The sequence below is a fragment of the Doryrhamphus excisus genome, linkage group LG1, assembly GCF_037039965.1.
Source record: "Doryrhamphus excisus strain RoL-2023G ecotype Guam linkage group LG1, RoL_Dexc_Guam_v1.1, whole genome shotgun sequence".
Lineage (NCBI taxonomy): Eukaryota > Metazoa > Chordata > Actinopteri > Syngnathiformes > Syngnathidae > Doryrhamphus > Doryrhamphus excisus.
Genome location: NC_136357.1, coordinates 15,827,643 through 15,855,120, shown reverse-complemented (window position 1 = coordinate 15,855,120; position 27,478 = coordinate 15,827,643). Strand labels below are relative to the sequence as shown.

At 46.0% G+C, this 27,478-nt stretch overlaps 3 protein-coding genes across 4 annotated transcripts in view; 2 read left to right on the top strand and 1 right to left on the bottom strand.

Annotated features, from left to right (window-relative positions):
- Positions 1 to 13,599, top strand: part of spg11 (SPG11 vesicle trafficking associated, spatacsin) — a 14,378-nt gene extending 779 nt beyond the window's left edge. Inside the window, exons 3-40 of one of the 2 annotated variants that reach the window (XM_058075650.2) lie at positions 35 to 256; positions 331 to 523; positions 601 to 738; positions 1,259 to 1,644; positions 1,720 to 1,865; positions 1,942 to 2,035; positions 2,110 to 2,265; positions 2,337 to 2,497; positions 2,586 to 2,762; positions 2,854 to 2,925; positions 3,007 to 3,134; positions 3,211 to 3,389; positions 3,457 to 3,652; positions 3,729 to 3,932; positions 4,010 to 4,116; positions 4,183 to 4,328; positions 4,411 to 4,575; positions 4,643 to 4,709; positions 4,780 to 4,942; positions 5,019 to 5,227; positions 5,289 to 5,397; positions 5,475 to 5,634; positions 6,753 to 6,983; positions 7,062 to 7,262; positions 7,345 to 7,452; positions 7,518 to 7,683; positions 7,757 to 7,971; positions 8,056 to 8,791; positions 8,876 to 9,021; positions 9,808 to 10,012; positions 10,108 to 10,242; positions 10,319 to 10,452; positions 11,430 to 11,549; positions 11,632 to 11,800; positions 11,876 to 11,952; positions 12,025 to 12,180; positions 12,249 to 12,400; positions 12,468 to 13,599. In XM_058075650.2, coding sequence (XP_057931633.2) covers positions 35 to 256; positions 331 to 523; positions 601 to 738; positions 1,259 to 1,644; positions 1,720 to 1,865; positions 1,942 to 2,035; positions 2,110 to 2,265; positions 2,337 to 2,497; positions 2,586 to 2,762; positions 2,854 to 2,925; positions 3,007 to 3,134; positions 3,211 to 3,389; positions 3,457 to 3,652; positions 3,729 to 3,932; positions 4,010 to 4,116; positions 4,183 to 4,328; positions 4,411 to 4,575; positions 4,643 to 4,709; positions 4,780 to 4,942; positions 5,019 to 5,227; positions 5,289 to 5,397; positions 5,475 to 5,634; positions 6,753 to 6,983; positions 7,062 to 7,262; positions 7,345 to 7,452; positions 7,518 to 7,683; positions 7,757 to 7,971; positions 8,056 to 8,791; positions 8,876 to 9,021; positions 9,808 to 10,012; positions 10,108 to 10,242; positions 10,319 to 10,452; positions 11,430 to 11,549; positions 11,632 to 11,800; positions 11,876 to 11,952; positions 12,025 to 12,180; positions 12,249 to 12,400; positions 12,468 to 12,639 — 6,701 coding nt within the window. In that variant the 3' untranslated portion in view covers positions 12,640 to 13,599. Of the gene's footprint in view, positions 1 to 34; positions 257 to 330; positions 524 to 600; positions 739 to 1,258; positions 1,645 to 1,719; positions 1,866 to 1,941; positions 2,036 to 2,109; positions 2,266 to 2,336; positions 2,498 to 2,585; positions 2,763 to 2,853; positions 2,926 to 3,006; positions 3,135 to 3,210; positions 3,390 to 3,456; positions 3,653 to 3,728; positions 3,933 to 4,009; positions 4,117 to 4,182; positions 4,329 to 4,410; positions 4,576 to 4,642; positions 4,710 to 4,779; positions 4,943 to 5,018; positions 5,228 to 5,288; positions 5,398 to 5,474; positions 5,635 to 6,752; positions 6,984 to 7,061; positions 7,263 to 7,344; positions 7,453 to 7,517; positions 7,684 to 7,756; positions 7,972 to 8,055; positions 8,792 to 8,875; positions 9,022 to 9,807; positions 10,016 to 10,107; positions 10,243 to 10,318; positions 10,453 to 11,429; positions 11,550 to 11,631; positions 11,801 to 11,875; positions 11,953 to 12,024; positions 12,181 to 12,248; positions 12,401 to 12,467 lie in introns of both variants that reach the window. The other variant, XM_058075648.2, reaches the window with a different exon arrangement.
- LOC131131188 (uncharacterized) lies at positions 13,526 to 21,634 on the top strand. Its single transcript, XM_058075652.2, has 15 exons — positions 13,526 to 13,645; positions 15,925 to 16,043; positions 16,107 to 16,226; positions 16,292 to 16,411; positions 16,475 to 16,537; positions 16,600 to 16,713; positions 16,918 to 17,031; positions 17,171 to 17,337; positions 17,421 to 18,081; positions 18,146 to 18,288; positions 18,442 to 18,502; positions 18,597 to 18,805; positions 19,748 to 19,934; positions 20,029 to 20,124; positions 20,204 to 21,634. The coding sequence occupies exons 1-15, from the start codon at positions 13,603 to 13,605 to the stop codon at positions 20,363 to 20,365; spliced, it is 2,379 nt and encodes a 792-aa protein (XP_057931635.2). The 5' UTR covers positions 13,526 to 13,602; the 3' UTR covers positions 20,366 to 21,634.
- znf277 (zinc finger protein 277) lies at positions 20,998 to 27,478 on the bottom strand. Its single transcript, XM_058075653.2, has 12 exons — positions 27,389 to 27,478; positions 26,881 to 27,109; positions 26,720 to 26,808; positions 25,463 to 25,545; positions 25,299 to 25,390; positions 25,128 to 25,238; positions 24,921 to 25,053; positions 24,727 to 24,794; positions 22,963 to 23,059; positions 22,837 to 22,879; positions 22,589 to 22,763; positions 20,998 to 22,524 (listed from the first exon to the last, which is right to left on the bottom strand). Exons 1-12 carry the CDS (start codon positions 27,414 to 27,416, stop codon positions 22,335 to 22,337), a joined length of 1,338 nt encoding a protein of 445 aa, XP_057931636.1. The 5' UTR covers positions 27,417 to 27,478; the 3' UTR covers positions 20,998 to 22,334.

Genomic DNA, 27,478 nt, shown 5'->3' with positions numbered 1-27,478 from the left:
GCACTGGGGTGACAGATTGTGTCTCTACGTGCAGGTTTGTGCAGCCTGAAAGCGGCGCGTGTGGTCTCGTGCATATCGGGCCGCTGTTGCCTGCTTATGAATGCCACCTGGCTACTGGAGATCACGTGGTCGCCCACACAGAAATTTCCGCAGACCCTGACCTGCTGCCGACTCACTCCAACGGAGGGCGCATCTGTGGCCCATTGCTGCGTATGTGACAACACAGCATTCGCCCTGAGCGAGAGTGGACTTGTCTGTATCCTTAACACGCTGACACAGTGCACAAGAATTAACACATTTTAATGATAGCTTCTTTAACTCTGACTCCAGCTGTGTATAATATCAGAAATGGCGTCCTTCTGGCCACCATCGACCTTCCCGCCTCCCTGAGCCCAGCCTTGATGGAGGAGGAGCTTGTCTTCGCTCCCTTTTGCCTCCTGGAGGTGTCGGCTGACCTGAGCACAGCCGTGGCCGTCACTCACACTCACCTTGCCATCGCCGTTGACCTCAATGACTATTTCAAGTGCTTGAGCCTCACCCATCCGGATGTTCAATAATGAACCTTTCATCATCATCACAATAACTTTATTCTTCCTCCAGGAGGAACCCAGGCCACCTGCTGTGTGAGGCAACAACTACTCACCCTCTGCTCCGACCCCAGCAACCCAATGACGAGGACAGCTTGGCCAGCTCCAGCTGCAACCTTTCCACGCTGGGATGGAGCTTCAACACTGACCGGTAAACTCATGCACATCAACCATTAGGAGTCTAGGGTAGGATGTAGCAGTTTTACATTTATTTAGATATCACCACAAAAACTGAAAGTTGCAATTTACTCTGTACACAATAAATATAATTTCCTATTTCCCCCAAAATATTTCTGCCCACCACAAGAAAGCAAACTATAGCGTTGCAGTGTCAAGAATGTGTAGGAATTTCAAAGACATATGTCACATCAGTTGGTGAGTGATGGCAGTGTTGGCTCACCTTTCTCCATCGTCATCTGCAGCCAAACTGATGCAAATGCTTTGATTGGTTGATAGACTAATAATTCAATTGGCACCAATAGGATGTGGAAGTCATGTTTCATTGCCTGTTTACTTTCTTCTCACACTCAGAATACCACTGATCACTGACAAAATGGTGAACATATTGATTATATGTCTGATTTTGGCGGTCTGTGTTTTTTGTGTAAATTGCAAATACCAGGCTGTGGATTCCTGAGAGTTTAAATGGTCCTATGTTACTTCCTGTACAGCTCCTGGGGGTCTCGTCTGACCACCATGTACAACACAGTCCAGCAGCCTCCTTCCTCCTCCTCCTTCTCCTCTGCCTGCTCAGCAGCCACGACCTGGTCCTCCTCACTCCCCAGCCGGGAGTCCAACCAGCCTCTGCCTTCTGCCCACAGTAGAGTCCCCCCCGGCGGGACAGCTGTGACTTTTGCCGTCCCAGAATCTTCCGTCCCATCCCTGCTCTCTGTCTCGGAGTTCTCTGCTATGTTAACCTTTGTCTCCCCCGGCAACATGCGGACTGTTGGCGTCTTGTGGGACTTGCAGTCCAGGAATGCAAGGTACCACGAGACGGACGGCCAAGCGGTATCAGTGGAAGTCTGTGGAGAGAGACATCATACTCTGCTCCTCAAGAGTAAGTCTTTGGGAAAATATCAGAGTTCTGTCCAGCTTGGATTTCTGAGTTTCTCTTTATCGTCTTCCTCTGCAGAAGCGGGAATGTTCCAGGTCTTGTTCTCAGTTTCCCAGCAGGACTTGCTCACCAGGCTGATGTTGTTCGGCAGTGCTGCCACTGTAGACGCAGTTTGTCACCTGAATAGCTGGGGGCGCTGCTCCATTCCCATCCATTCACTGAAGGTAGGAGGCGGAGCTCTGGTTGATTGAATCCATGGCAAGCTCACATCGTGATCCGTGTTGTGTTGTTGTGTCGCAGGCGGGAGTGAAGAACCGTCAGCTGGACACGGTGGATTTCTACCTGAAGAGCAAAGAAAACCTCCTGACATTGAGCTCCTCCAGCCTGAAAGAACGTACGACATGCGATCATTATAATTACGTGCGTTTCACTACACCAAAAGTTGTTGCTGTGTTTTCCTCCACAAAGGTGTCCAGTCACTGTGTCCCGCTTTGGACCTGCTGTGTACCGCTATCAAGGAATCAAACAGTGATGCTCAGAGCCGCCAGTTCTCAGAGCAGCTGCTCCACATCACACTCAACTTTGTCAACGCGCAGATACGCTATGTCCTCACTCACATGCACTGTAAGACATCATTAGATCCTTGAGTGTATTCAATGCGATGTTAGCATTCAACTGTGCATTGGTGTGTGCAGATGAGGATGAAGATGTGCAGAGCTGCGTGGATGTCCTGAATGAATACCTCGCAAAACTTCGAACCTTCATGAAGAAATACCCTTGGCCTGTAGGGGGAGACACCCTCAAAAACGGCGCATCTGCTGAGGAGGAAGACGAGTGGGAGCTGATGCCAATAGAGGTGACTCCTGGTCCACATTACAAAGTTCATGCATGATAAGCTGGACCACCAGAAAGTGAATATGTGTGTGTGTGTGTGTGTGTGGCAGGAATTGGTCCACCTGTCTGTCCTGACTAATGACATTCCGAGAGCTCAAGCAGCTTTGAGGAGGCGAGGCGATCCAGAGTGGCGTCTATCGGCCATTAGGGCGGTGGGCCTGCGTCAGGTCTTCTCCTGCCTGCAGCGGCGAGACTTGCAGACCGCCAAAGTGCTCCTTAGCAACATGGTGAGTGTCGTTACACTCACTTCCAGATGATTTGGCTCTAACTCCATCATGTCCAGCTTTGAAGAAACTCATCAGCTCTCTTGTTTGTCAGGGATTCAACGTGAAGAAGGAGCTTCATCAGATCTGCATCTACACAGACGACAAGGACCTGCAGGAGTTTGTGGTCAGGCATCTATTTGCTGTCATCACTTCCTCTATGTCCCCCTAGATGGGTCTCTGAGTCTCTGAATGACCGTCTCTTCAGGGGGAGGAGCTCTCCAGGCAGGCCTACTTTTCTGAGGATGAGAGTCAAAGCGTTGCGTTCATCAAAGAGGTGGAGCATTTGTTTGCTCTTCCTGCTTCCCGCCACCTGCACGTCCACTCTTCCAGCAGGTGACCATCCTGCCTTCATCTCTATTCGTTATAGCAACCAACAGCAACACAATCATGACATCCTCTTCCTTTCCAGGGTGGTGGAGGTGTTCCTCAGGGAGGAAGGAGGTGGAGAGGTTCTAGATAAGGTCTTGGCAGAGAAGAGGTTTGAGAATGACGACGCAGAACTTTGGAAGAATGTGAGACTAGACTGGGTGAAGAACTGGAACCAGAGCAGCAGAACTGCCATCCTGCTATCCAGACGCCAGCCCTCAGGTAGAAGAAGACTTTGGAATGTTTGGATTTGTCGGCAAAAATTCAGGATGCCTCCTCTGTTTTCTAGATTTCCGCATGTGTGATGCCGGCATGTTATGGCGTCACATGACCACTCTCCACGACCAGCATGGCGTTGTTGACTGGATCAATAGTAGTGATGACTCTAGCACCTCAGGGTGGCCGCAGTTAACCCCAGAGGTGGTCAACAACAACATGTTATGCAGCTTCTTCCTGAGGGAGGACATCCTGGACCTACTGGCCAGGTGGGGCAGCCATTTTGACTCCGACCATGTAGACGACCCACTGACATGTTAAAGTCTTCCTGTGTTCTTCCTGCAGGAGAGGAATGTTCATCCCTGATGAGCTCGCTGACTTAGAGCTGCTACTATGGCGGCTAGCTCAGGGGGAAGGACTGATGGCGTGTTCTCCACCGCTCCCTCAGCACCGCTCTCCACATGGTCTGGACCTCCACTCTCTAGTCATTAGCTGGTGTCTGGAGCATGGTCTCCAGTACCTCCTGTACGCCTACCTGGAGCACTACAGGTGCGCTTGGAAAATGCTCCCGTGGCGTGTTTATGTTAGGGTAGGTGTTCCTGGAATGCTGTGTTGATCCTCTGCAGGTTGACTCCCAGGAACTGTCCTCTCCTTGCTGGTGGTGGCTCCATGCAGACTCAACCTTGGTTTGACATGCTGGTGAAGATCCAGGAGATCAGCAGAGATCTCACAGGTAGACCATGCATGCACATGGTGCCGTCATCCTCAGTCTCATTCGGTTCTTTTTGTGTTCCACCAGACCCGGCAAAGGTTTTCCAGGCCAGTCTAACCAGTGCTCAGGTTCTGTTACCAGGCAGTCCACCATCCTTGAGCAGCCTTCTTCTGGAGGGTCACAGTCTGCTTGCCCTCGCCACCATTATGTTCGCCCCTGGCGGCATTGACCAAGTAACCATTGCAAAAGACTAAATGTAAAAATTCAAAACGCTTCCTGTTCACTCATCAGTCTGGTCTACTTGCTGGTTGTCAGGTGGTACTTCAGGCTGAAAGGTCGACCAGCTCGGAGTGCTCGGTGGATCCTCAGCTGATGAAGATGGCACTGACAGCGTATCCCAAACTGAGAGCCGCCTTGTTCCCTGCAGGACCAAGAGGGCCCGGTCCATTCTCTGACATCTCCATCTACCATCTTCTACAGGTCTGTTGACACTTCACTCAAAGACAAACAAATTCAGTCCGGTCCTTTTACACAGTGTCTCTTCCAGTCGTTGCATCCACTGGACCCCTGTAGACTTTTCGGTTGGCAGGCGGCAAACTCCCTCAACTCCAACGGTAGAGGGCATCCACACGCGTGCTTCTGTAGAACCTAAGAGCGGTCTTCACGTTTGCTGTATCTCCTTAGAAACCACAGAGCTGCCTCACTTCTCCAGCCCACAGCTGGTGGACAGCTTTGCTCTGGTGGACAATTTGGACTATTTGTACTATGTGCAACATGGCCGTCCCTCCTTCGCCTTCGCCACCTTCCTGCTCCAGGACCTGATTGGCTGTGACGATGTCAGCTTACTGTGAGTCTGGCGCTGTGCTATGTGGCCAAATTACTGCCAAGTCCAGCTAGTCATGTTGTGTGTGTGTGTGTGTTAGTCTGCAGCAGGTTCTGCAGAATGTACACAGGCTGGCTGTGCAGAGTTTCAACATGGCGTCTGTGGTGGCAGCTTCCGTCTGTTTCTGTGAGCTTCTGGGAGTCAGTAGCCTCCAGCTGAGAGTGGATGTCAAAGTCATGAATGCCATCTTGACACACTGGACACAACACACCACACACTGTGGCTACACACACCCTCTACACACACTGGGTAAACACACAATATGTGCACACACGCACATACAGCTGGTAAACACACGCTTGCCTGTCAGTGTCTAAAGGTATCAAGTTGGTGGAAGCAGAGCCAGGAGCAGCAGAGGAGCTGGTTGGCTACTTGGAAGCTGCAGTGATGGACAGTCTGGACGAGAAGACTGTGAGCAGGTGAGCTTGATTATTATTATCATCATCATCATCACCCTTTCCTCTTCTTCTCCGTCATAAAGTTTTGTTTCCTGCAGGTCATCGTGGGAGGCGGCTCAGGAGTGGGCATTGCCCGTCCAGTTCTGTCATCTCCACGCTCTGACTCTCAGCTCTGCTTACCCTGCCCACTGTGCACGTGACGGACAATACATGCACTTCCTGTTGTTTGTCCAACTGCATCACTTCCCACCATCGCAGGTGAGTCATGTCGCTGACACCGAGGGTGGTTTCCTGGGTGTGCAACGATACACAAAATTCACGGTTTGGTTCAATACTTTCTTAATACAAAAAAATTACCTTTCCTTTTTAAATTTTAATCTACTCATTTTTGTAACATTTATTTTCATTTCAAGCCAAACGTGCTTGTTTTGCCAGAACATTAACATCAGAACAGAACATTTCTATTTTTCTTCTTATTAACTGAAAACCCGAATGAAAAGCAGTTTTTCCCGCCTCTGCTGACCCCCTCTTCCGTGCCCTCGGCATCCCGGAGAGGAGACTAAAAGCCGGCACTCGCCCGTCAGCTTGGCACCACTGCTAAAATCATGTGCGCACAACAAGTGTTTCAATGGTGGCGCACACGCACTCACTCGTCACGGTCCACGCGAGCCTTGCACCCTCATTGCACAGCTGAATTTCAGGAAATGCCGAAACTGACTTGCACCCACCACATGCGTGCTCAAGGAGTCAGAAGTGGTTGCAAAGGGCACGCGTGTCACGCGTCATGAGTTGCGATGCGAAAGGCCCTCCCACACTAAAAGTGCTACAAAGTGTCTGAATGCTCCCAATTCCAGGCTGAGGCTGATTTGCTCATCACCAAATTTTGCCCACACTTGCAAGTACAACGGGTTGGAATCGGGGCGTTAGCCGCTGCCCGACGGATGATAACACTGCGAGCCTCAGTTGTTCGCCCCCCCAAATGCCGCACTTTCAAAACATGCAATAAATAAAATGACAACTAAATACATGACTTGGAACATTTTCAAAACTATTAGAATGAACTAAATAAATGTCATGTGAACTGTAAAGCCCCGGAAATCCTGCATTGAAGTATGAAGTATATTTCCATACATCTTTATTTCACTTTAAAATACTGTATAAAGCCCTGTAATATCCAACCGTGCCAATGTGGCAACCAGAAGTGTGTCACTGTGTTATGTATTGTTCAATATGTCAATATATGTATATATGTGTACTAAACTGTGACCCCTGTATCAAACGGTTCGATACAAATGGAGAAGAAACACGCGTATTTGTATGATACGCATGTTTCCTCATCCCTCCAGTCACCATATTTCTATTTCCTGTCTCACCAGGTTCAGTCGCTGCTAGCACAGTTTGGGCCTGCTCTCCAGGATCACCTGAGGCTCGCCTTTCAAAACCTGCATGTTTTCAGTCAGGGCTCCTCGGAGGGGCAGGAGTCCCCCCGTGAGTTGTTTCAGGTGCTCCTGAGGAGCCAGGAGAGACCAGAGCCTACCAGGTACCTGCTGCACGAGGCGCTGGGGCAACACTGTCCGACCTTAGCTATGCTGGCCTCTTGTACAAAGGTGACCTTAGTCCCACCCACTACCAAACCAGAGCCTTAACCTGCACTCCCCACAATGCTAATAGTATTTGATTGACAGGAGGTGGAGCTGCTCCAGTGCCTGTGTGTGTGGCTTCTCTCCTCCATCGATAATGTGACTGCTGAAGAAGCCACCTCGCACCTGGCTGACATGCCTCAGCACCACAAGTGGACCCTGCACGACCTATCAATCATCTGGAGGACGTTGCTGGGGCGGGGCCTTGTCAGGCCACTTCTACGAGGCTTCCAACTCTTCCAGAGGGTAAAGACTTTTTTTTCTAGAAGCTTTCACTCCAGTACTGATCCAGCAGGTGTGATTTATTTGGGGGGGGGGTTGGTTTCAGGACTGTCCCCTGCTTGCGGTGCTCAGCATGTTTGAGTTGTGCTGCGACTTCAAGAACTTTTCGGAGGCCAAAGTGAAGCTTCTTGACTTCCAAAGGACGCTCGTCACTGTGAGGATCTAGACCACTCACACTCAAACCACCACCATCTCCATTAATGATTTTCTCCTCTCCAGCTGAAGAGTAGCAACCAGGCACCCCCAGCTGGACTCCCTCTGCAATGGCTGGAAAGTCAGGCGTCCACTTTGCTCCTCATCATGTTGCAGCGCTGCTCCTCCCAGTACCACCTCCACCGCCTCCTGCTTCTCCTCGCCGACGTTGACAAACTCCTCAAAACTGACGGTGAGGGGACCTCCTGGCAACTTCCTGTCTGCAACTGCCATCATCATAGTATTGTGTGTGTTTGTGTGCGTAGGTCCGGATTTCAGAAAGCTGAGTCAACTGAGTCAGCTCCTGCAGGGGTCAGATGTCAGCGTCTCTCCCAGGTTGCTCCAGTGCAATTCCTCCTCTGTTCAGCAGTTGGAGTTCCAAGCCACAGTGGATGATCTACAGTCACGGGGGTTCTATTCACAAGCCCGACAGGTGGCGATGCTGGCTGACCTTCCCGTCCACCGTCTCCTGCTGTGTCAGGTCTGAAATTTAGAAAATGTGCACTCGAATGTACTAACTTGTACTAATTTTTTCATGCTCTTTATATCATTGCTCTAAATGAAGCTGCTCCAGGAAGTCCAGTGTCAGCGGTCCAAACGTCAGTGGTCCAGACTGGAGACCCGTGTGACCTTTTGGAGGAGGTGTCACCAGCAGCTGCAGGCTGAGAGCGCTGATCCTGAATCGGCTTCCCAGTTCCTCCTGTCACAGGCGGAATCTTTGAAGTCGGACCCTTCTGCGGTACCGGAGGCTCAGTCCGAGTTGTTGGCAGCCCGAGAGCGCTGCCTGCTACTCGGGATGGCCGCTCATTGGCTCTCCCAGTGCAACCCACCTCCGGCGGACCAGCTGGAGATTCTAGAGAAGAAACTGTGGATCAGTTTGGTCCGGCAGCATGCCCTGGTAGCTGCCATGGAGAGGGAGAGCGTTTTTAACCTGCCGTCGCCTGCTGTCACGTCTGACATGAACACGTATGAAGTCCTCATGAAGGAGTTTTCCTTCTCCAACATATCAGAGCTCAACACTGACACGCTCCTTAGTCTGGAAGGGCTTCCTGGCCCAGCTGAGGAGCATCTGGATGTGGATCCAGTTCTGAATCCAGCGGAGAAGAACACTCTGGCTGTGCTGGTTGATGGCTTATTAGACAAAGGAAGCATCCATGAAGCAAGCCGCGTGTGCCGATACTTTTCCCTGTATCATCCAGATGTCTGGCTGGTTCTACGCTGCAGAGGCTTGGCGTCCGGAGAGCTCAGCTCCGAAACTCAAGACGTACCTGAGGGTCCGCCAATGAGGCTCCTACACACCTGTAAGAAACACAGCTAGTCACATATGACAATTGAGGTGTGAAACGGTGTTAGCTCTCCTAACAGCTCTCCTGTTTCTGCCATAGCACCGTCGCTGAGCAGCTTGTCATCCTTTGTGATGCTTCCTCTTCCTGAAGACAAGCTGGCAGTGCAGCTCCAGAAGCTTGTGGATCAGTGTAGCCATGGCAACAACTACTGCAAACAAGTCCTCAGCCTCTACCAGCTGTCCAAGGTTGCAACTCTTCCACTGTGGATCACTTACACCAGCGACATAACTTATAATATTACAGAACTTTGAGACCATGCCATCTTGTCGAAGATGAGGATGCCTTCTGCTGAGCCACTTGTCCACTCACAGGCACATCTAATCTCATAATCTTAGTCGTGACCTGTCAATCACTAAACAGCCCCAAAGCTTCCTACTTTGGATGTGTGGTGATTAGGAACATCGCAGCCATGAGCTGTCAGTGCAATTTAAAGGTGTCATATCATACTTTATTATCTTTCGCTCATTGTAAATAATTGTTAGAGGTCCTACTCTAGTGTATTGTCCAGAATCTATTATTGATGCTTGAATTTAATATTAATAGTTCAGTTTTTCCATACATTTTCTATGCCGCTTATCCTCCTCCCAGGGTTGCGGGGGTATGCTGGAGGCTATCCCAGCTGACCAACTGGCCAGAGGCTGGGTACACCCTGGACTGGTAGCCAGCCAATGACATAGAAGACAACCAACCATTCATACCTATGGACAATTTAGAGTCAACAAATTAACCTAACATGCATGCTTTCTGGAATGTGGGAGAAAACCCACACACACGCAGAACATCAAAAACTCCACACAGTGATGCCCAAGCGGAGATTCAAACCCTTGTTTCCCACGATCTCCTGACTGTGTGGCCAGCATGCTAAACACTCAACACCGTGCGGCCTTAGTTCAGCATATAATACAGTATCATGTCCATGAAGAAGCTCTATTTTGCATAAAAGGTGATTTTTAAGCTGTGTGTGTTGACAGGAGCTGCAGTGTTCCTTCAGTCACATGACAAGGGAGGACCCACGCTGTGTTTTGGAGAAGCTGCTGCTGTCTGAGCAGCCGGAGCGCTTCCGGAATGCTCAGGTCTTCATCAAAGCTCGGAGCTTCTCTGCTGAAGTTGTGGCCGAGTTGGTGGCGTCCTCGTTGGTTCACGCGCTGCTGGCAGCCACCCAGGAGCTGCAACCTGGTGGTAGAGGATGTCGATTGATACGCACATGTCACAGGGGTCCATTCTAATGCACATTTGCACGTGTGTGTGTGTGTGTTTTTTTTTTGCTGCAGAGAGGCAGGCGTTCAGACCATCAGAGGGGCGGGAACCTTTGATCCAGCTGATCACATTGTGTGAAGACCCAAATCTGGTGGGAATGAAAGTTCTGGAAAAACTCAAAAGTGTCCCACTGAGGGACTTGAGCTGCAGTAAGGCACATGCACACACACACACACACACACACACACACACAGGCTGATGCTCACTTGTTTTTGTTGTGCGTAGTTGTGGAATTGCTGATTGTGGCCCACGACTGCTTCAGTCTGACCTGCAACATGGAGGGAATTGTCAGAGTGCTTCAAGCTGCCCGGCACGTAAGCCACGCCTACTTGGCGCCCAGTGAGCACTACGGCCTGCTGGTGAGCATTCATGACCTTTTTTCAAAATATCTACCAACTAAACACTTTTGTTGTAGACACTGAACTAAGCGCAGAAGCTTTATTATCCCACTTTTGTTGTAGACCAGGGATCTCAAACTCAATTTACCTGGGGGCCACTGGAGCTGGGGTCTGGGCGAGGATGGGCCGCATCATGTTTTCCAAAAAAAAAACAACACATTTATTAAAAACAGAAAAATGAAATGATTTTCTACAGGAAAAGCTCTGATAAAACATTCCACTGTTCTCATATCTTCATTTTTATTTTTCTACACAAAATGAGATCAAGAATAAAGTAAATCAATCAGTAATAAATAAATATAATAATAATAATAAAATGGCAAATAATTAAAAATTAAGAAACCACATATAGTTGGTGGGTAGACAAATTATTTTTTTCAGATTAAAATGAACAAAGCATTATTAGAGCCCTGTAGACATGACAAAACACGACTATAGTCACATTTATACTCTTTTTATTTACAACATATTGCGCAACTGCAGGGTCTTGAGACACATGCTAACTCGCAAACTAGAGAACTAGCGACCTAAACGGTAGCCTCTAAGTTATTTCCTTTAAACTTAAAAAGCCAAAAACTTACCACTTCCACACGGATAGGGAGGATAACTATTAACAGTTATTTAACCTTTAACATGAACATTAATCAAACGTAATATTTTTTTCCTGGGTACATGATACCATACAGCATCTATATCAAACTTGCGAGGGCCGCACTAACATTAAACTTTCATATCAAGGCGGGGGCCTCAAACTAGTGTCCTGCGGGCCACATTTGGCCCGCGGGCCACGTGTTTGAGGATGAACTAAGCACAGAAGCTTAAATGGAGTATTGACATTGTACTAAGCATGCTTGATGGATACTCCCAATGCAGACAAACACAGACATTAGACTTTCCCACTGTTGTGTAGACAGTGAAGTAGACATTGGTATGTACAGGTGCGCCTGCTGACCGGAATGGGCAGATACAACGAGATGACGTACGTGTTTGACCTGCTGCATCAGAACCATCGCTTTGAGATGCTGCTGAGGAAGAAGATAGACACAGACAGAGGACAGGTGGGAGTTTCTTCCTCCCTCTCTTATAAACACACACACGTGCACGCACATTTGCCATTTTGGCGTTCCCGCCTCCCTGCAGAGCTCCAGCCTTAAGACGGCACTGCTGGACTACATCAAACGCTGCCTGCCCGCAGACAGCGAGAAGCACAACATGGTGGCGCTGTGTTTCAGCATGAGGAGGGAGATTGGTGAGAACCATGAGATGGCGGCCCGGACGCAGCTGAAGATCATCGAGTCTCAGCCATGGGGTGAGGAACGCTTCCTGTCTTGTGGTGTCTTATAGGTGGCATTTTTCCTGACCAAGTTGTTGTTGTTGTCACCAGTGGTGTCTCCTGAGCTGAAAAGCTCTCTGCTCAAAGTCTTGGCTCTCTTGAAGGACGCTGCAGAGAGCTTCTCCAAGGTAACCATCCATCATCATCATCATCATCCTTGTGCGCTTCCTGACTGTGCGTGTGTGTGTATGTACAATTAGGATGCGTGCGTGCACCAGGCTAGTCGCTGCGTGCGCATGGCCAAGCTGGTCACTCTCCAGCTCCACTTCCTTAATCAAGGCTCCGACCTCCGTGTGGTCAATCTGCGCCTGGCTGACATGCACCATGCCGTCATGACGCTGCCCCGTTGCTATCACGTGGGTTTCTGCAGAACAGCTGACGATGTTGATGGCGATAAATATAATAATGGTGACGATTACTTCAGGTGCTGGTGGTGTCGGAGGCGTACAACTACAGCCCGGATTGGGTGGAGCTAGTGTACAACAAAGTGCTTCTCAACGGAGACTTTGCCTACTTGGAGGAGCTCAAACGCCATCGCCCCCTGACTTCCAGCTTCTTCCAAGACGTTTTCAATAAGTGAGTTTCCACTGTGGGACTACCTTCCCTGCCACCATCTTTCTGACATGACTCATGTGCGTTTCAGGCTGGAGGGCGCCCCTAGCGGTGTCACGGTAAATGTGCGACGCTTGCTGGCATACTGTGATGACGTATACGTACGCTACCGGCTGGCGTACCAGCGCAACCTCCACGATGTCACCAAAACCCTGCTGCAGGACGCCATGACATCCAGCTACCTCAACGACAAAATCAGCTGAAACTTGCTCTGGGAACCATCTTTTACATCATAGCTTGACTTGGTGACAGCGTCATCATGAAATATTTTAGTGTCATATTGACCAGGATGGCCTTACTAGTACACGCGGTACATGCTTGGACAGCCCCAATACTAATAATACCACAAAACAATAGTTATTGGTGATACAAGAAAGTAATTACAAAACAGAATAAGTGAGTATGACTTGAGTAAAGTTATTGAAAAACAAGACAAGATGCTCCATCCAGTTTGAAGTCTTTCATCTGCATTGTGCATCCTGACTGTCTCACGGCAGTTGTGCAAAATACTGTAAAAATACTGCAAAGTACTGTATAATTGGAGTGTAACTTTGCTTCTGACTAGGGCTGTCAAAAATAATGCGTTAACGACAGTGACTAATTTATTTCATTAATTATGTTACATTTTTTTTTAGCGTAATTAACGAATGCGCATCAAAGCAAGCACGCCTCGGGTCCGAAGGTTGTGTCGTCATAGCACTGTAGCACAATGGAGCATCCTCACAGTCACACAGAGCCTGACACTGTTTTAGGACTTCATTCTGATATGAACACACATCACAGTACAATTAGATATACACTATATACTGTATGTATCTCCATCCCGCGTATATGTCTGTACTTCCTTCTTTCTTTCACATTCTCAATACAAGAACGCAAGATGCACTCAGGCACACTCCGAACATCACAAAAACAGCGTAATGCGCGTGTGTGTGTGTGTAAATAAACAGGAAGATCAAGAAAACATGAATTGGATATTCTTATCACTCACTCCCTAAATCTTAAGCAGTTTAATGAGATTCACTGAAAAACTTCAGCGTGCTCTGGATTGCAGGAGGGGACAACCCAGAGGATTCATGTTTCTTCTAAAAGACAACGTACGGTGCTTACGGTAGCTCTTCTCATGAAGGTGAAGGCGGAGTGGTGTTCAAGACCCACTATAAATAATGATGATTTCTGAGCCTGGTGATGTCATAGTATGGACATCAGGTGAGTGAATATTCTCCCATTACTAACTTTGGCTCTAACTGATGATTTTCACTACTTTACATTATGCCTTCATCTCTCACCATTTTCAACATGCAACCATTTCAAATACTAGCAATAGCAAAACTGAATATTTTCTTTTAAAAATAATCTGGGTTCATTCAGACGTAGAGTTTGCTACATTTTAAGTATGCTGAAATTACACTGAAAAAATGGCATTTACGTTAAACTATGTAATGTCTGAACACAATTCCTCATGGCTCATAATAACACAGTTTAAAGTGGGATTCAAATGTTCTATTACTCTTCAAAAGAGTATCAGACAAATTGATTTTTTGCGTGATTGGCATAGTCAATTCATTTGGAGCTCTTACATAATGATATATATCAGCATTTATCTTTCTACATTAAATACAATAAAAAAATTGGCATATTTCAGAATTAGTTAATGGTGATTAATCATGATTAATGCATTAAATATTGGTGATTAATCTGATTAAAAAATTTAAATCATTTGACAGCCCTACTTCTGACTGAAGCATTTGTGCTCCAGTAGTTATGAGGTATGAAAATCTTTTGGCACTTCATCAAAAGAGCATCTGAAAGATGCGCTGGGACTGTGGGTGTTTATGAGGGGGGGTGGAGAACTCTGCCACACACACACACACCTACTTATACATACAGTATGTACAGTGTATTTTTTGCAGGTTTGTCACGTAAATGTTTCAAATCATCAAACAAATGTAAATATTTGTCAATGACAATACATCATGATTAAGGGAGACAAAAAAAATCCAAAGCATGGCCCTTTGTGAATAAATGATTGCCCCCTTGTTAAAACATACTGTAAATGCGACTCTATCAGTCTGGAAAAGGTTAAAAAGCCATTTCTCAAGCTTTGGGACTCCACGCACAAACAGTGGTGAACCTTCCCAGGAGTAGCCAACCAACCAAAATGACCCCAAGAGTGCAGCAACAACTCTTTTAAGAGGTCACAAAAGACACCACAACAACATCATCCAAAGAACTGCAGGCCTCACTTGCCTCAGTTAAGGTCAGTGTTCATGACTCCACCATAAGAAAGACACTGGTCAAAAAAGGCCCAGACCAAAAACACTGCTCATCAAAAAGACATCAAGGCTAGTCTCAATTTTGCCAATTTTGATGCCCCCCCCCCCCCCAAAAAAAAAAAAACCTTTGGGAAAATACTAATGGTCCGGAACCATGAATTTTGCGGTCTACCACAAAATCCTGAAGGCGAATGTCCAACCATCACAGTTTTGCCATGAAACCATCTTGATGATCCCCAAGACATTTGGGAAAATACCCTTTGGTCTGACAGGACAAAATTGTAACTTTTGGAAGGTGTGTCCCATTACATCTGTTGTAAAAGTAATGCCACATTTCAGAAAAAGAACATCATACCATAACAGTAAAATATGGTGGTGGTAGTGTGATGGTCTGGGGCTGTGATAAATGGAATCGTGAATTCTGCTGTCTACCAAAAAATTCTGAAGGAATGTCCGGCCGTCCCACCCTTGACCATCTCTGTGTGGAGTTTGCATGTTCTCCCTGTGCATGTGTGGGTTTTCTCCGGGTACTCTGGTTTCCTCCCACATTCCAAAAAACATGCTAGGTTAATTGGCCACTCCAAATTGTCCATAGGTATGAATGTGAGTGTGAATGGTTGTTTGTCTATATGTGCCCTGTGATTGGCTGGCGACCAGTCCAGGGTGTACCCTGCCGCTCGCCTGAAGACAGCTGGGATAGGCTCCAGCACCCCCTGTGACCCTCGTGAGGAAAAAGCGGTAGAAAATGAATGAATGAATATCCGTCCGAATAACCAACTTGGGTTCTTCTGCAGGACAACAAAACACACCAGCAAATCCACCTCTGAATGGCTGAGGAAAACCAAAATGAAGACTTTGGACTATGATGGCGATGTCATTTTACCATCATCTACCATCGCTTTAGCGTCATTTTGTGGTGAAAGCACCAAAGCCGCTCAACTGACGTCTCACAAGATTTTCTGAAGACTTTTGTAATTATGATTTGTCTTTTGAGGCAGATTTTTCCGGAACATTTGCAAGAATTTAAAAGCAGACAGTGTGGTATTTAAAGGAGTAATAAAGTTGCAAATGGTTGAAACCACTGAGTCAGGCTGTTGGTGTGTTCTCAAAGCGGAAAGATTACACTTGGATTTCAGCTCAGGTGTCAAGTGTGTCAGGTTTCTGCTCACCTGTTCTCACCTGTGCGCCCCTTTCCTATGTCTCGTTTGGCAGGTGAGATGGGAAGCGGCGCGTCAACCGTTGATGGATCCCGTGTGGAGCGAGCGGAGGCCGTGCAGCCTGAGCCAGTCCGGGCCTTTACACCTGTAAACGAGAGTCCCGACACCCTGCAGGTAGCAACAAGAGGACTGATTGATTGATGGATTGATGACAGGGTGATCGTGATGTGTTGACAGGCTGATGAAGGAGCTCCGGACGCTGTGGACATCCTGTCTGTCACCACCGAAGACACTCAAACCAAGGAAGACGAGCAGGAAGACGAGGCGCCACAAAGCGTCATGCAGCCAATTGTGACGGTGGGTAACGTTTATTATGAAAGAGCAGCCAAAGCGGTGATTGACGGCGTGTGTGTTTCAAACAGGAAGTGGCGGCAGATGGAGAGGAAGTCTCTGTGAACTTTGAGAGTTTTCTTCACAACAACGGAACTCTATACAGCTGCTTCAACCATCATGGGAACAGAGTATACGTGGACGAGGCCCAGGTGAGGCAGTGACAGGCTGACATCATGGCGGACGGTGTCTTATGTTGACGCTTATTTTGACAGAACCTGCAACCGTTTCCCAACGACTGGTACAACCTGGGGCGCTTCATCACCGCCAACCATGAGGTGTGCATGTTTAGCATCACTAGTCAGAACTGTATCGCTAACCAATACAGTACCCTCATCAGGTTGCCGCCCAGCCGCCGCCTCTCTCCAACAGCCAGCCGGCTGTGGCTGAGGACGACCGCACAGGAAGCATCTTCATCCAAGGCAAAGGAAGCGTCATGACATACATGTTTGAGGTGAGAGGTCACTTTTTTTTTTTACATATTCACTTGTCCAACTTAGTGGATGGTTTATGTTACTATGTTCAAATCAAATCAACTTTATTTGTATAGCACTTTTCCTGCAAAGACATGCAACACAATGTGGGGCTCATAAACAAGCTCCCGGGACACATATTACTGTTAGAACGTCATTAAAACGTCGCTTATGTCTCCTCCCAGGAGAAAGTCAACGTGTGCAGGTTCTGGGATCCTCAGTCAGGCATCTGGCTTCTCCTGCCGCTCCAGTGGGAGATGAACGTGGACTTTGTCCAGAACAGAATCCAACGAGTCATGGTGAGGACGACGTCAATGAGTCTTGCTATTTTCCATAAAAGTGCAGAAAAGCTGTGGTCTTTGTGAGGATTTTGAGGAACTCCACTGATAAAAGCCAGTAGAAGATTCTGGATGTGCCTGAAAGTGTTTGTTGTCTCAGTCCACCCTGCCAGGTTTGGTAGACCAGAAAGAAATCACGGCAGCACTGCGTCAGTGTAACTACGACGCAGAGGAGGTGGTCTCCGTGTACCTCACTATGTTTGGAGAGATCCTCCTGCAGCCTTCAGCTGGAGGAGATCGCGGTTACAGCGACCTCAACTCCTTCAGGTCAGAGAGCATGAGGTCCTTATGTTGTTAAATCCTCCACATCAACATCAACAACATCTGAGAGTAGCACGTTGCTCCCTCAGAGCTCTCCTGGAGAGGGATCGGGTCATTGAGGACCTGAAGCAGCAGCTCCAGGCCAAGGACAAGGAGATGGACAACCTATTCCAGAGGAACAGCTACCTGGCGAGAGAAGCCCACTACCTCAGTGACGTGGTCCAGCACCTCAATCACAAGGTAGCCGAGCTGGAGGCTGATCAGCAGGAAGCACGGGAGAAGATCCGCTCCCTTCAGAGCCGCCGAGCGCCCGCGGCCCCGCCCGCTCGGACCATCAGCAAACCAGTGGTGGATCCTGAGCGACTGCGGCAGGTTAGCCGACTGACCCGAGAGCTGAACGTGTCCAATAAGCAGCTAGGCTCCACAGTCCGTCAGGCGCTGAGCGACATGAAGAACCACGTTCAGCAGCTGAAGGATGTTCTCGGCAAGCTGGCTCAGGTGGAGCAGGAAGCGGCCTCGGAGGTGGAGGAGCTGCGTTCTCTCTACAGGAAGGAGGCGGTGGAGCGACGGAGCTTGTACAACAAGCTGTTGGAGCTGCAAGGAAACATTCGAGTGTTTTGCCGCTGCAGGAAAGGCTCCTCCTCCAGCTCATGTCTGGACAAGACCGACGAACAGGAAGTGGTGGTGGTCCAGAAGTCCAACAAGAAAAAGTTCCACTTTGACAAGGTCTACGCCCCCAGCAGCACCCAGGTAAGAAGTCACATGACCAATTTATTGATGAATGACATGATGACTCACTTCCTGCTTCCTGCAGGAGGAAGTGTTTGCAGGAACCGTTCCACTTATCACTTCCTGCGCAGATGGATATAATGTGTGCATCCTGGCGTACGGTCAGACTGGCTCAGGCAAGACCTTCACCATGATGGGCACCAAGCAGAACCCTGGAGTCAACATCAGGTCCCTTCAAAACCAGACTCCATCACTGTTCATGTTCAAATAAGGAGGGGGTGCTGGTGGTTTTCATCAATACTTGATCTTGCAGTCAGGTCCAATTTCCTGCAACGTTCTCATGTTACGAGGCGGTTCTGATGTCTGTGCTGTCCCTTTCAGGTCTATAAGGGAACTTCTACGTGTCTGTGCAGAGAAAGATAAAGTGTCTTACGTTCTGAAGGTAACCACTTCCCGTCACTATTATTATGTTTTGGCTCTGTCTCCCTCTTGTGGTGTTATGAGACATTACACTCCATTGCAAATCGTTTGCTCAGATTTCCATGCTGGAGATTTACAATGACACTCTCAACGACCTTCTGGCCAAAAGTCCTGGCGCTGTCTTGGACATCCGAGTCCAGGGGAAGTCTGTGTCTGTCCCAGGACTGACCCAGGTGCAGGTGCGGACTGAGGCGGATATACTCAGCGTCATGGAGACGGGAGAGAAGAACAGAAAGATGGCCTCCACCAAGATGAACATACACAGGTTATTCACTTTATCACAGGGGTTTCAAACTCAATTTACCTGGGGGCCACCGGAGCTAGGTTCTGGGTGAAGCCGGGCCGCATCAGGTTTTCAAAAAAAACCCAAAACGCATTTATTAGAAACTGGAAAAAAAATCAATAAAAAAAAACTATCTTCAATGCTTTCGCTTTTGCTATACCCTACACTTTTTCAGTACTTTGGTTCCGGTTTTCCACACCAAAATATCTGATAAAACATTCCACTGTTCTCAAATATCTTAATTTTTATTTTTCTATACACAACATAAGATTAAAAAAGTAAATAAACAAATTAAGAATAAAGACAATAAATCAATCAATCAGTAATAAATAAGTAAAATAATAATAAAACAGCAAATAAGAAAAATGTAAGAAACCACATACAGTTGGTAGAGAAATTATTTTTTTCAGATTCAAATGTACAGTATTAACAGTTATTTAACCTTTAACATGAACATTAATGAAACGTAATAATTTGACCCAATTAGCAAGTTAGCATCGTACTCAGTTCCATCTGGGAGCAGCGTCGTAACTTTAACAACATGTTTGATGAGATGCTTTATCTTGACGTGTATTTTCCTTTTTATTCCAAATCGTTTCCTGCATTTATTTGTACCCAGCGTCATAAGCCTTTAGCTTCATTGCTAATCCAAAGCAAAACAGGGTGGGGTAACAGGGTAGGGTAACAGTATGGGTGGGGGGGGGGGGGCAAAATCATGTTAATTAACTTTAAGCTGTCATTTCAACATTAAACTTTGGTATCAAGGTGGGGGCCGCATTTGGCCCATGGGCCACGAGTTTGAGACCCCTGCTTTATCATCCTCTGCTTGATTTCGTTCGTGTTTGCTGCCCTCAAGTGGCCAAGAGTAAACTCTCCAAACAAGAACTGGGACTTCAGTGCTCTTTATTCCGTCTTTCTCCGCAGTTCCCGCTCTCACCTGCTGGTGGCTCTGGAGGTGGAGGGTTCGGATGAGGTGTCTGGCCTGACCACTCGAGGGACGCTAACCTTGGGTGACCTGGCCGGATCCGAGCGCATCTCCAGAACCGAGGCTGAGGGTCAGAGGCTAGTGGAGGCGGCTGCCATCAACAAGTCGTTGACGGCACTGGGACAGGTGATGGTCTCACACACACACACACACACACACACACACACACACAGCGTTGATGTTCTTACCTGGTTAAAGGTGACTGTGGTCTGTCTTCCAGGTGTTTGCCGCCCTCAAGTGTAACGCCCTTCACGTGCCCTTCAGGAACTGCAAACTCACCCACCTGCTGCAGCCCAGCCTCAGTGGAGACGCCAAGGTCAGCTCCACCTCCTGACTCATCCCCATTATGTTTCTTCTTATGTTTTGTGATGTTAGCATTGTGGTTCCATGTGCAGTGCTGCGTGTTTGTCAACGTGAGTCCGGACGCAAAGGACGCGGTGGAGACGCTGAGCACGCTCCACTTTGGTGCCGCCATCCGTCACGTCTCCTTGGGTAAAGCAACGCAGAACTTAGTATCGGCCAAAGGCAGCAAGACAGCAAAGTTAGCAACGCAATAGGAGAAGGTTCTTGTTCTGCTAACTCCTCCTCGGTGATGTTCTTGTGGTGTGACTGCATTGGTTTATCATGTATTTCATCATCAAGTACTGTATGGGAGATATTTGATCATAGTTTTCACGATGATATTTGATTATAATAATAATAACGTTCTGTGTTGCAAAGTTTTGTGGTTAGGCACGCCCATAAATTTACTAAAAATGTAATTTTTCCCCATAAACACTAGACTTGCTTGAGAACTAGTTGCAGTGCGTGCAGCAGAACAATACACTGTTTGCGTCTCATGAGGAGCTACAGGAAAGATAACCACTTATTAATTCACTTTTTGCTCTTCGTGTCTATGACCTAGCAGATAGTTTGAAACAAAACAAAAGAAAAAAGTGTAATTTAATGATGGGATTGAGTGTTTTTATTTCCTTTGTGTGTACAGTGTGAATGATTTAAGTGTTCATTTTGGTGCGAATACAACATTCTAACTACATTTATAGATCAGAAGTGGAAACAGCATAACAGGTCCCCTTTAAACTATAATTAATAGGACAAAACATAAAAAAAATATTATAAATAATATATTATAATAATATTATTATATTTTAAGGTAAAATAATCCACCTATTTTTTGTGGCGTTTGTCCTCACTGAGGTAGCGGGGGTATTATGATGGAGGCTGAAAGTGGAAGTAGTTGTAAAGTTTTATTTTAAAAAAGCAACAGCAGAAATTGAAAAAAAAAAAAAAAATGAAGAATACAGTCGTCACTATCTCCGCTTGGGCTCGGTTTCTACCATTAGTAGAGCCCTGCAGACATGAAGTAACACCCCTATATTTATCTTGACACTCATTACCCAATATAGTAGACATAATAATGGGCAATAAGCCATCTTAGCCATAACAATATAAGATGGTGGTGATAGTCAATAGTCAATAGATCAATACAATGTTACTGACACCTAGGGACCAGTGTAGAATATTACTATATTGCCACTGTTTTTTGTTAAGGATCGACTCATGATGCATTTCAATTGCTTTTTGCATGCTACGAACATTCCCACACAAGCTGCTGTTGGCTACTCGTTACGCTGCTAACGTCACGTCTCAGGCCCCACTTTTTAAAGGCACACACACACAAGTCGCAGTTGCTGTATTACACTTCATATCACATCTTCTAAATGCTTTACATTTTTGTTTATTTTACCATAAATGTTGGAAAATGCTTCATTTCTGAAAAAATATGTACATTTGTTTAAATATGCATTAAAAAGGCTCTATTTAACCACAAAAAACACAATTTGTTATTTTTGGAAAAACAGCATGGGTGCCATGTTTGAATCGCAATTAAAGTTGCCAGTTTTGGAAAATTTTGTTCTGGAAAAAGTTATACTATGAGAAGAAAGTCACAATATAAGTCATAATTACGAGAAGAAAATGCACAAGAAGAAAGTTGATAGTTGGGAAAAAAAACAGTTGTAATTTCACAAGAATTAAGTCTAAATGTCAAGATAAAAAAAGCTGTAATTGAATGAAAATTGTTGTTAGATGAAAATAAACTCCTAATATTAAGGCAAAAATAACATTTTTAGCATCATTTAACAAGTTGAAATGCTGTTTTTTCTTGAAATATATACGTGGCCCTTTCATTCGCTGGAAAATGTTAGGACACCCCTGAGTTACAGGATGTATTATGCCAATGTATTATGTTTTTTCATGAAACAACAAGTAATCTATTAAAACAGGACAGTACGGAAAAATAAAGGCAAAATATGATCTGACAAAGACATCCAATTAGGAGATATTTATTTCTACATGTGCTTATATTAAGGAGATGTATGGCTTTAAGGTCAGTCTGTGTCATCAAGATGACATCATAGGAAATGAAATTCCAATATTCAAGTTCAGTAAAGTGAAGAAGAGTTCAGTAAGGTCAAAGATCCAAAATGTCCAACATTGTGGTCCACACTAAGAAAGAAGAAGGTTCTAGTGTGAGGCAGTTGGGTTCTTGAGGAGCTGATTGAGGATGCTCTTTTGTTTCACAAGTCTCAGGTCCAAAATGTCCTCAGCGATGACGGGAACGTCCTCTTCTTGATTTGTTTCATCACTGTGATCGCCGTCGCTGTCAGATAGCGTGCACAGGAGGGCGTCGTTCTCATAGGTGGGGAAGTAGTACCTGAGGAGGTTGGAGGACATCATACATAGAGACATTCAAAGGAATCAGCATGCATTGGACTCACTGTGGTTGGTTCCACACGGACACGGGCGGGAGCGTCATCACGTGACCGTTATCCACGATGTGACGCAGCACCTCGCCTCTGGACCGGAACTTGTCCTGGCAGGCGTAGCAGCGGTTCTGGTGGATCTGGCGGCGGATGAAGTTGACCAGTTTGACCTGCTGGTAGAACTTGAGGTCTGAGGAGGACAGGCACTGTGTTGACTAGTGGAAGACAAGTGCATTGTGGGTACTTGCTGAAGTCCTACTTACTGAGCTGAGTCCTCAGCTGATGGAGATCAAAGCTGTGAACTTCCTGAAAGAAAACAGGCCGTGAAGAACATTCTGATGAGTTCTATGCTCTTTAGGCGGACATGTGAGGAATTTCCTGATGGGTACCTTCATATGAGCATAGATCTGCTCCATGGTCTCAGACTGGTGATCGCAGAACAAACACACGGCCAAGACCGGATGAGACTGCCAGTCGGACCAGTCACTGCGAGACATGTGAACACGGTTTGGACGACATTAGGATTGGGAATGATAAACCGATGGGACTGGATATCCGCTTTGACAAGCCGAAGATGCGGCCACATCGGTAGAAGCCTCCTGGATCGATAGGAATTAGCCATAAATCCTGAGATTAATCAGTTGTAGAAGCATCCGTCCGGTATCGCAAGACTAGCAACCGGTTGGCAGAGAGCCTGGGCTGCAGGCAAACAATAAGTTGCTTAGCATGACTGAAGATGAGAATGGGCCTAAATAGCAATAGCAGCACACCAGCTACTTTTACAATCAGTAACTGTTACATTTGTTCACTTCCTGCTTTCCATAATACAGTTTAAGGTTGTTTTTTTTAATAATGCAGCTCGTACCGAAGTACAAGGTGATATGACCATACAATGACATAATGGGTACCATAGTAAGTGTCAATATAGCGATATATATATATAGCACAGGGGTCTCAAACACATGGCCTGTGGGCCGCATGTGGGCCGCAGGACACTAGTTTGAGGCCCCCGCCTTGATATGAAAGTTTAATGTTAGTGCGGCCCGCGCAAATTTGATATGGATGCTGTATGGTATCATGTACCCAGAAAAAATTATTACGTTTGATTAATGTTCATGTTAAAGGTTAAATAACTGTTAATAGTTATCCTCCCTATCCGTGTGGAAGTGGTAAGTTTTTGGCTATTTAAGTTCAAAGGAAATAACTTGAAGGCTACCATTTAGGTCGCTAGCTCTCTAGTTTGCGAGTTAGCATGTGTCTCAAGACCCTGCAGTTGCGCAATATGTTGTAAATATAAAGAGTATAAATGTGACTATAGTCGTGTTTTGTCATGTCTACAGGGCTCTAATAATGCTTTGTTCATTTTAATCTGAAAAAAATAATTTGTCTACCCACCAACTATATGTGGTTTCTTAAGTTTTTATTATTTGCCGTTTTATTATTATTATTATATTTATTTATTTATTACTGATTGATTGATTTTCTTTATTCTTGATTTGTTTATTTATTTTTCATCTTATTTTGTGTAGAAAAATAAAAAGTAAGATATTTGAAAACAGTGGAATGTTTTATCAGAGCTTTTCTTGTAGAAAATTGGAACCAAAGCGATGTTTTTTAAATGGTTTTTTTTTTGGAAAAACTGATGCGGCCCAGTCTCACCCAGACCCGAGCTCCAGTGGCCCCCAAGTAAATTGACCGCTGATATAGCACATCATGACTGGTTCAAGACTCTTCATCCTTGTATTTAGCAAACATCAACTGCTTGTATTGTTTCTTGAATTGGCTCATCGTTGTGCATTGTTTGAGGTCCTTACTCAATCCATTCCATAGTTTGATTCCACATACTGAAATGCTATGGCTAGCATAACGTAGTCCTGGCATAGAAGTGTTTCAAATGTACTTCTTCCCTGAGATCATATTTCTCCTCTCTTGTAGAGAAGTATTGGATGACATTTTTAGCTAATTGGTTATTTTTAGCCTTATGCATTATTTAACTGTTTGAAGATGAACTATATCAGCAAGTTTAGCGACATTGTAGCGATCTAATGGATCTTATTCTTTATGCATCGTGTAAAACTAAGACAGGACCAAAAAGGATTTTACATCCCGAGACGCCTTTACACGTAAAATTAGCTCTTGGGACATGGACTCACTCGTCTTCATCATCCACCAGCTCGCGGTCGTCCTCGCTTTGTACTTCTGCCCAGGTCTTCCCCAGCTCCTGATTGGAGGAGGTCACATGATCAGTGTCTCAACTTTATGGCAGACAATATCATCAGTCTTTTCACTGTAAAAAAAACAACCAAAAAGTAAATAAAGATTAGAAATGATGAAGCAGTTCACTCACCAGATAGTTGATGACATAGAAGCGGTCGTACTGCTGGTTGTTGGCGTTGATGCGGCGGTGAGCTTTTTTCCTCATGTGATCCTTCAGCGTAGTTTTGTCCCTGAAGGTTTTCTCGCAGTACAAACACTGCAGACTTGACACACAAGCAAGATGATTCGGATGAATAGAGAGCCATAAATGTAAGAAGCCGATGGCGTGGAAACGGACTTGTCCACTTTGCTCTGCAGCGTGTCCAGCAGTTCATCGCAGTAGACGATGTTGTCGGGCAGACCGATGCTGAATGAATGTTCTCTGGCCATGTGGTTGAGCAGAGATGACCTGAGAATGTCACACTGTGTCAGACTTTAATAAGACAATTCCCGACTTCCGCTGTCCAACCTGTTTCCGGTGAACTCGTCGTTGCAGAACATGCAGATGCGATGGAAGCTGCAGTCTTCTCGCTCCTTCTGCTGCTGTTCCAGCACCTCCTCCTGTGGATCGATCACACCCTCAGAGAGATACCACAGAAGCCTAAAAAAAAACTATAACTTCATAATTCTTACCAGTCGTTTCTGCTGGAGCTTCTCTCGAAGGGCTCGGTCCTCTGGAAGGACGTCGCACAGCAGGAAGTAGTGCTCCTGTTGCTCTGGAGGTCAGGTCATCGAACATTTAGAGGAGGATGCACACACACACACACACGTTGAAATACTCTCTAGCTTAAAGGGGACCTATGATGCTACACATGATAACCCACACAGACAGCTTTCTAGATCTTCCAGAATCAAGCATTTCTGTGGATTTCCAAAACGGTCTATTTTAATTTATTCCTTCGACAGCCCACCCACTGCGTTGCCAAGTGCTGCCAAAGACTTCCGGACTAAGCCCCCTTTTGATGGTATAGGAGTTGATAATGAAAATGTGGTTAGGGTTGCGGGGTTACCTGTGTTAAAAAAAGCTCATAAATAGAATAAAATAGAATACATTTCAATACATATTGTATTTATGGAATTTTCTCTGCACAAACAGTGGTGTGAAAAAATGTCCTCTTATTTGTTTGGCATGTTTGTCACACTTAAATGTTTCACGGTGGTCGAGTGGTTAGCGCGCAGACCACACAGCTAGGAGACCCGGGTTCAATTCCACCCTTGGCCATCTCTGTGTGGAGTTTGCATGTTCTCCCCATGCATGCGTGGGTTTTCTCCGGGTACCCCGGTTTCCTCCCACATTCCAAAAACATGCTAGGTTAATTGGTGACTCCAAATTGTCCATAGGTATGAATGTGAGTGTGAATGGTTGTTTGTCTATATGTGCCCTGTGATTGGCTGGTGACCATTCCAGGGTGTACCCTGCCTCTCACCTGAAGACAGCTGGGATAGGCTCCAGCACCCCCCGCAACCCAAAAACACCAGTTATTATTTTTGGAAAAACAGCATGGGTGCCATGTTTTTAAATCGCAACTAAAATTGGCAGTTTTGGAAAATTTTGTTCTGGAAAAAGTTATACTATGAGAAGAAAGTGACAATATAAGTCATAAGAAAAAGGGAAGAAAATGTACAAGAAGAAAGTTGATAGTTGGGGGAAAAACAGTTGTAATTTCACAAGAAGAAAGTTGATAGTTGGGGGAAAAACAGTTGTAATTTCACAAGAATTAAGTCTAAATATCAAGATTTAAAAAAAGTTGTAATTGAATTTTCCTCGTGAGGAAAAAGCGGTAGAAAATGAATGAATGAAATGTTTCAGATCACCAAAGAAATGTCAATATTAGTCAGTGACAACGCTGACTATAAAAGCACAAGATCAAATGTAACAATCAAACTCACCGACAGGCCCAGTGGAATTGGTCTTGATCACGCTACAGAAATCGGTGATGGGCTGCTCCAAAAATCTACCTTTCCAGTACACCAGGTACCTGCAGACAGTAAACAACAAGAACAACTAAATATGCTATGTTAAATCAAATATGTCACAATGTGTTAGTTACTTTGGGAGGTCGGCAATGAGTTTGACGTCAGCAATGACCAACTTGTGCTCCAGCAAAAGGTGTTTGAGAAAGGCGTCCTTCTTCGCTACAGGAAGCGACTCTGAGCAGAAGAGACACACCAGCATCTCTCTGCTAGGCCACTGTGGACCAGGACAATGTGGACTGGGGACATCAGGACCAGCCTCCGGTCGCTCTGGGAAACATAGTGGCTCCAGAATGTGGTCCAGACCTGAGCAACAACTGAAGTGTGAACAGCCATATTTGCACACCAAATCTTAAAGTCATACAACATATGTTTAGACTGATGGAGACACGTGTCTCTTTACAACTGTTTACACTCTAAATAGCTAGCTTGTCAACATTAGCAGTAGACGTAACAGTTCCAGCAAGAGACTCCGAAGCGTTTGATACCTAACCCGGTCACTATTATTATCATTATTGTGATCAAACCATTTCAAACAAACAAAATAACTTCGTTAAATCTTCGAAAAAAAAAACTTCAGCATACCATCTTCAGCATCGTCGCTGGTAGCCATTTTAGCGTCACGTGATCACAACAGCTCCGAATTGGCCAATCAGACGCAGTAAACAGCATACG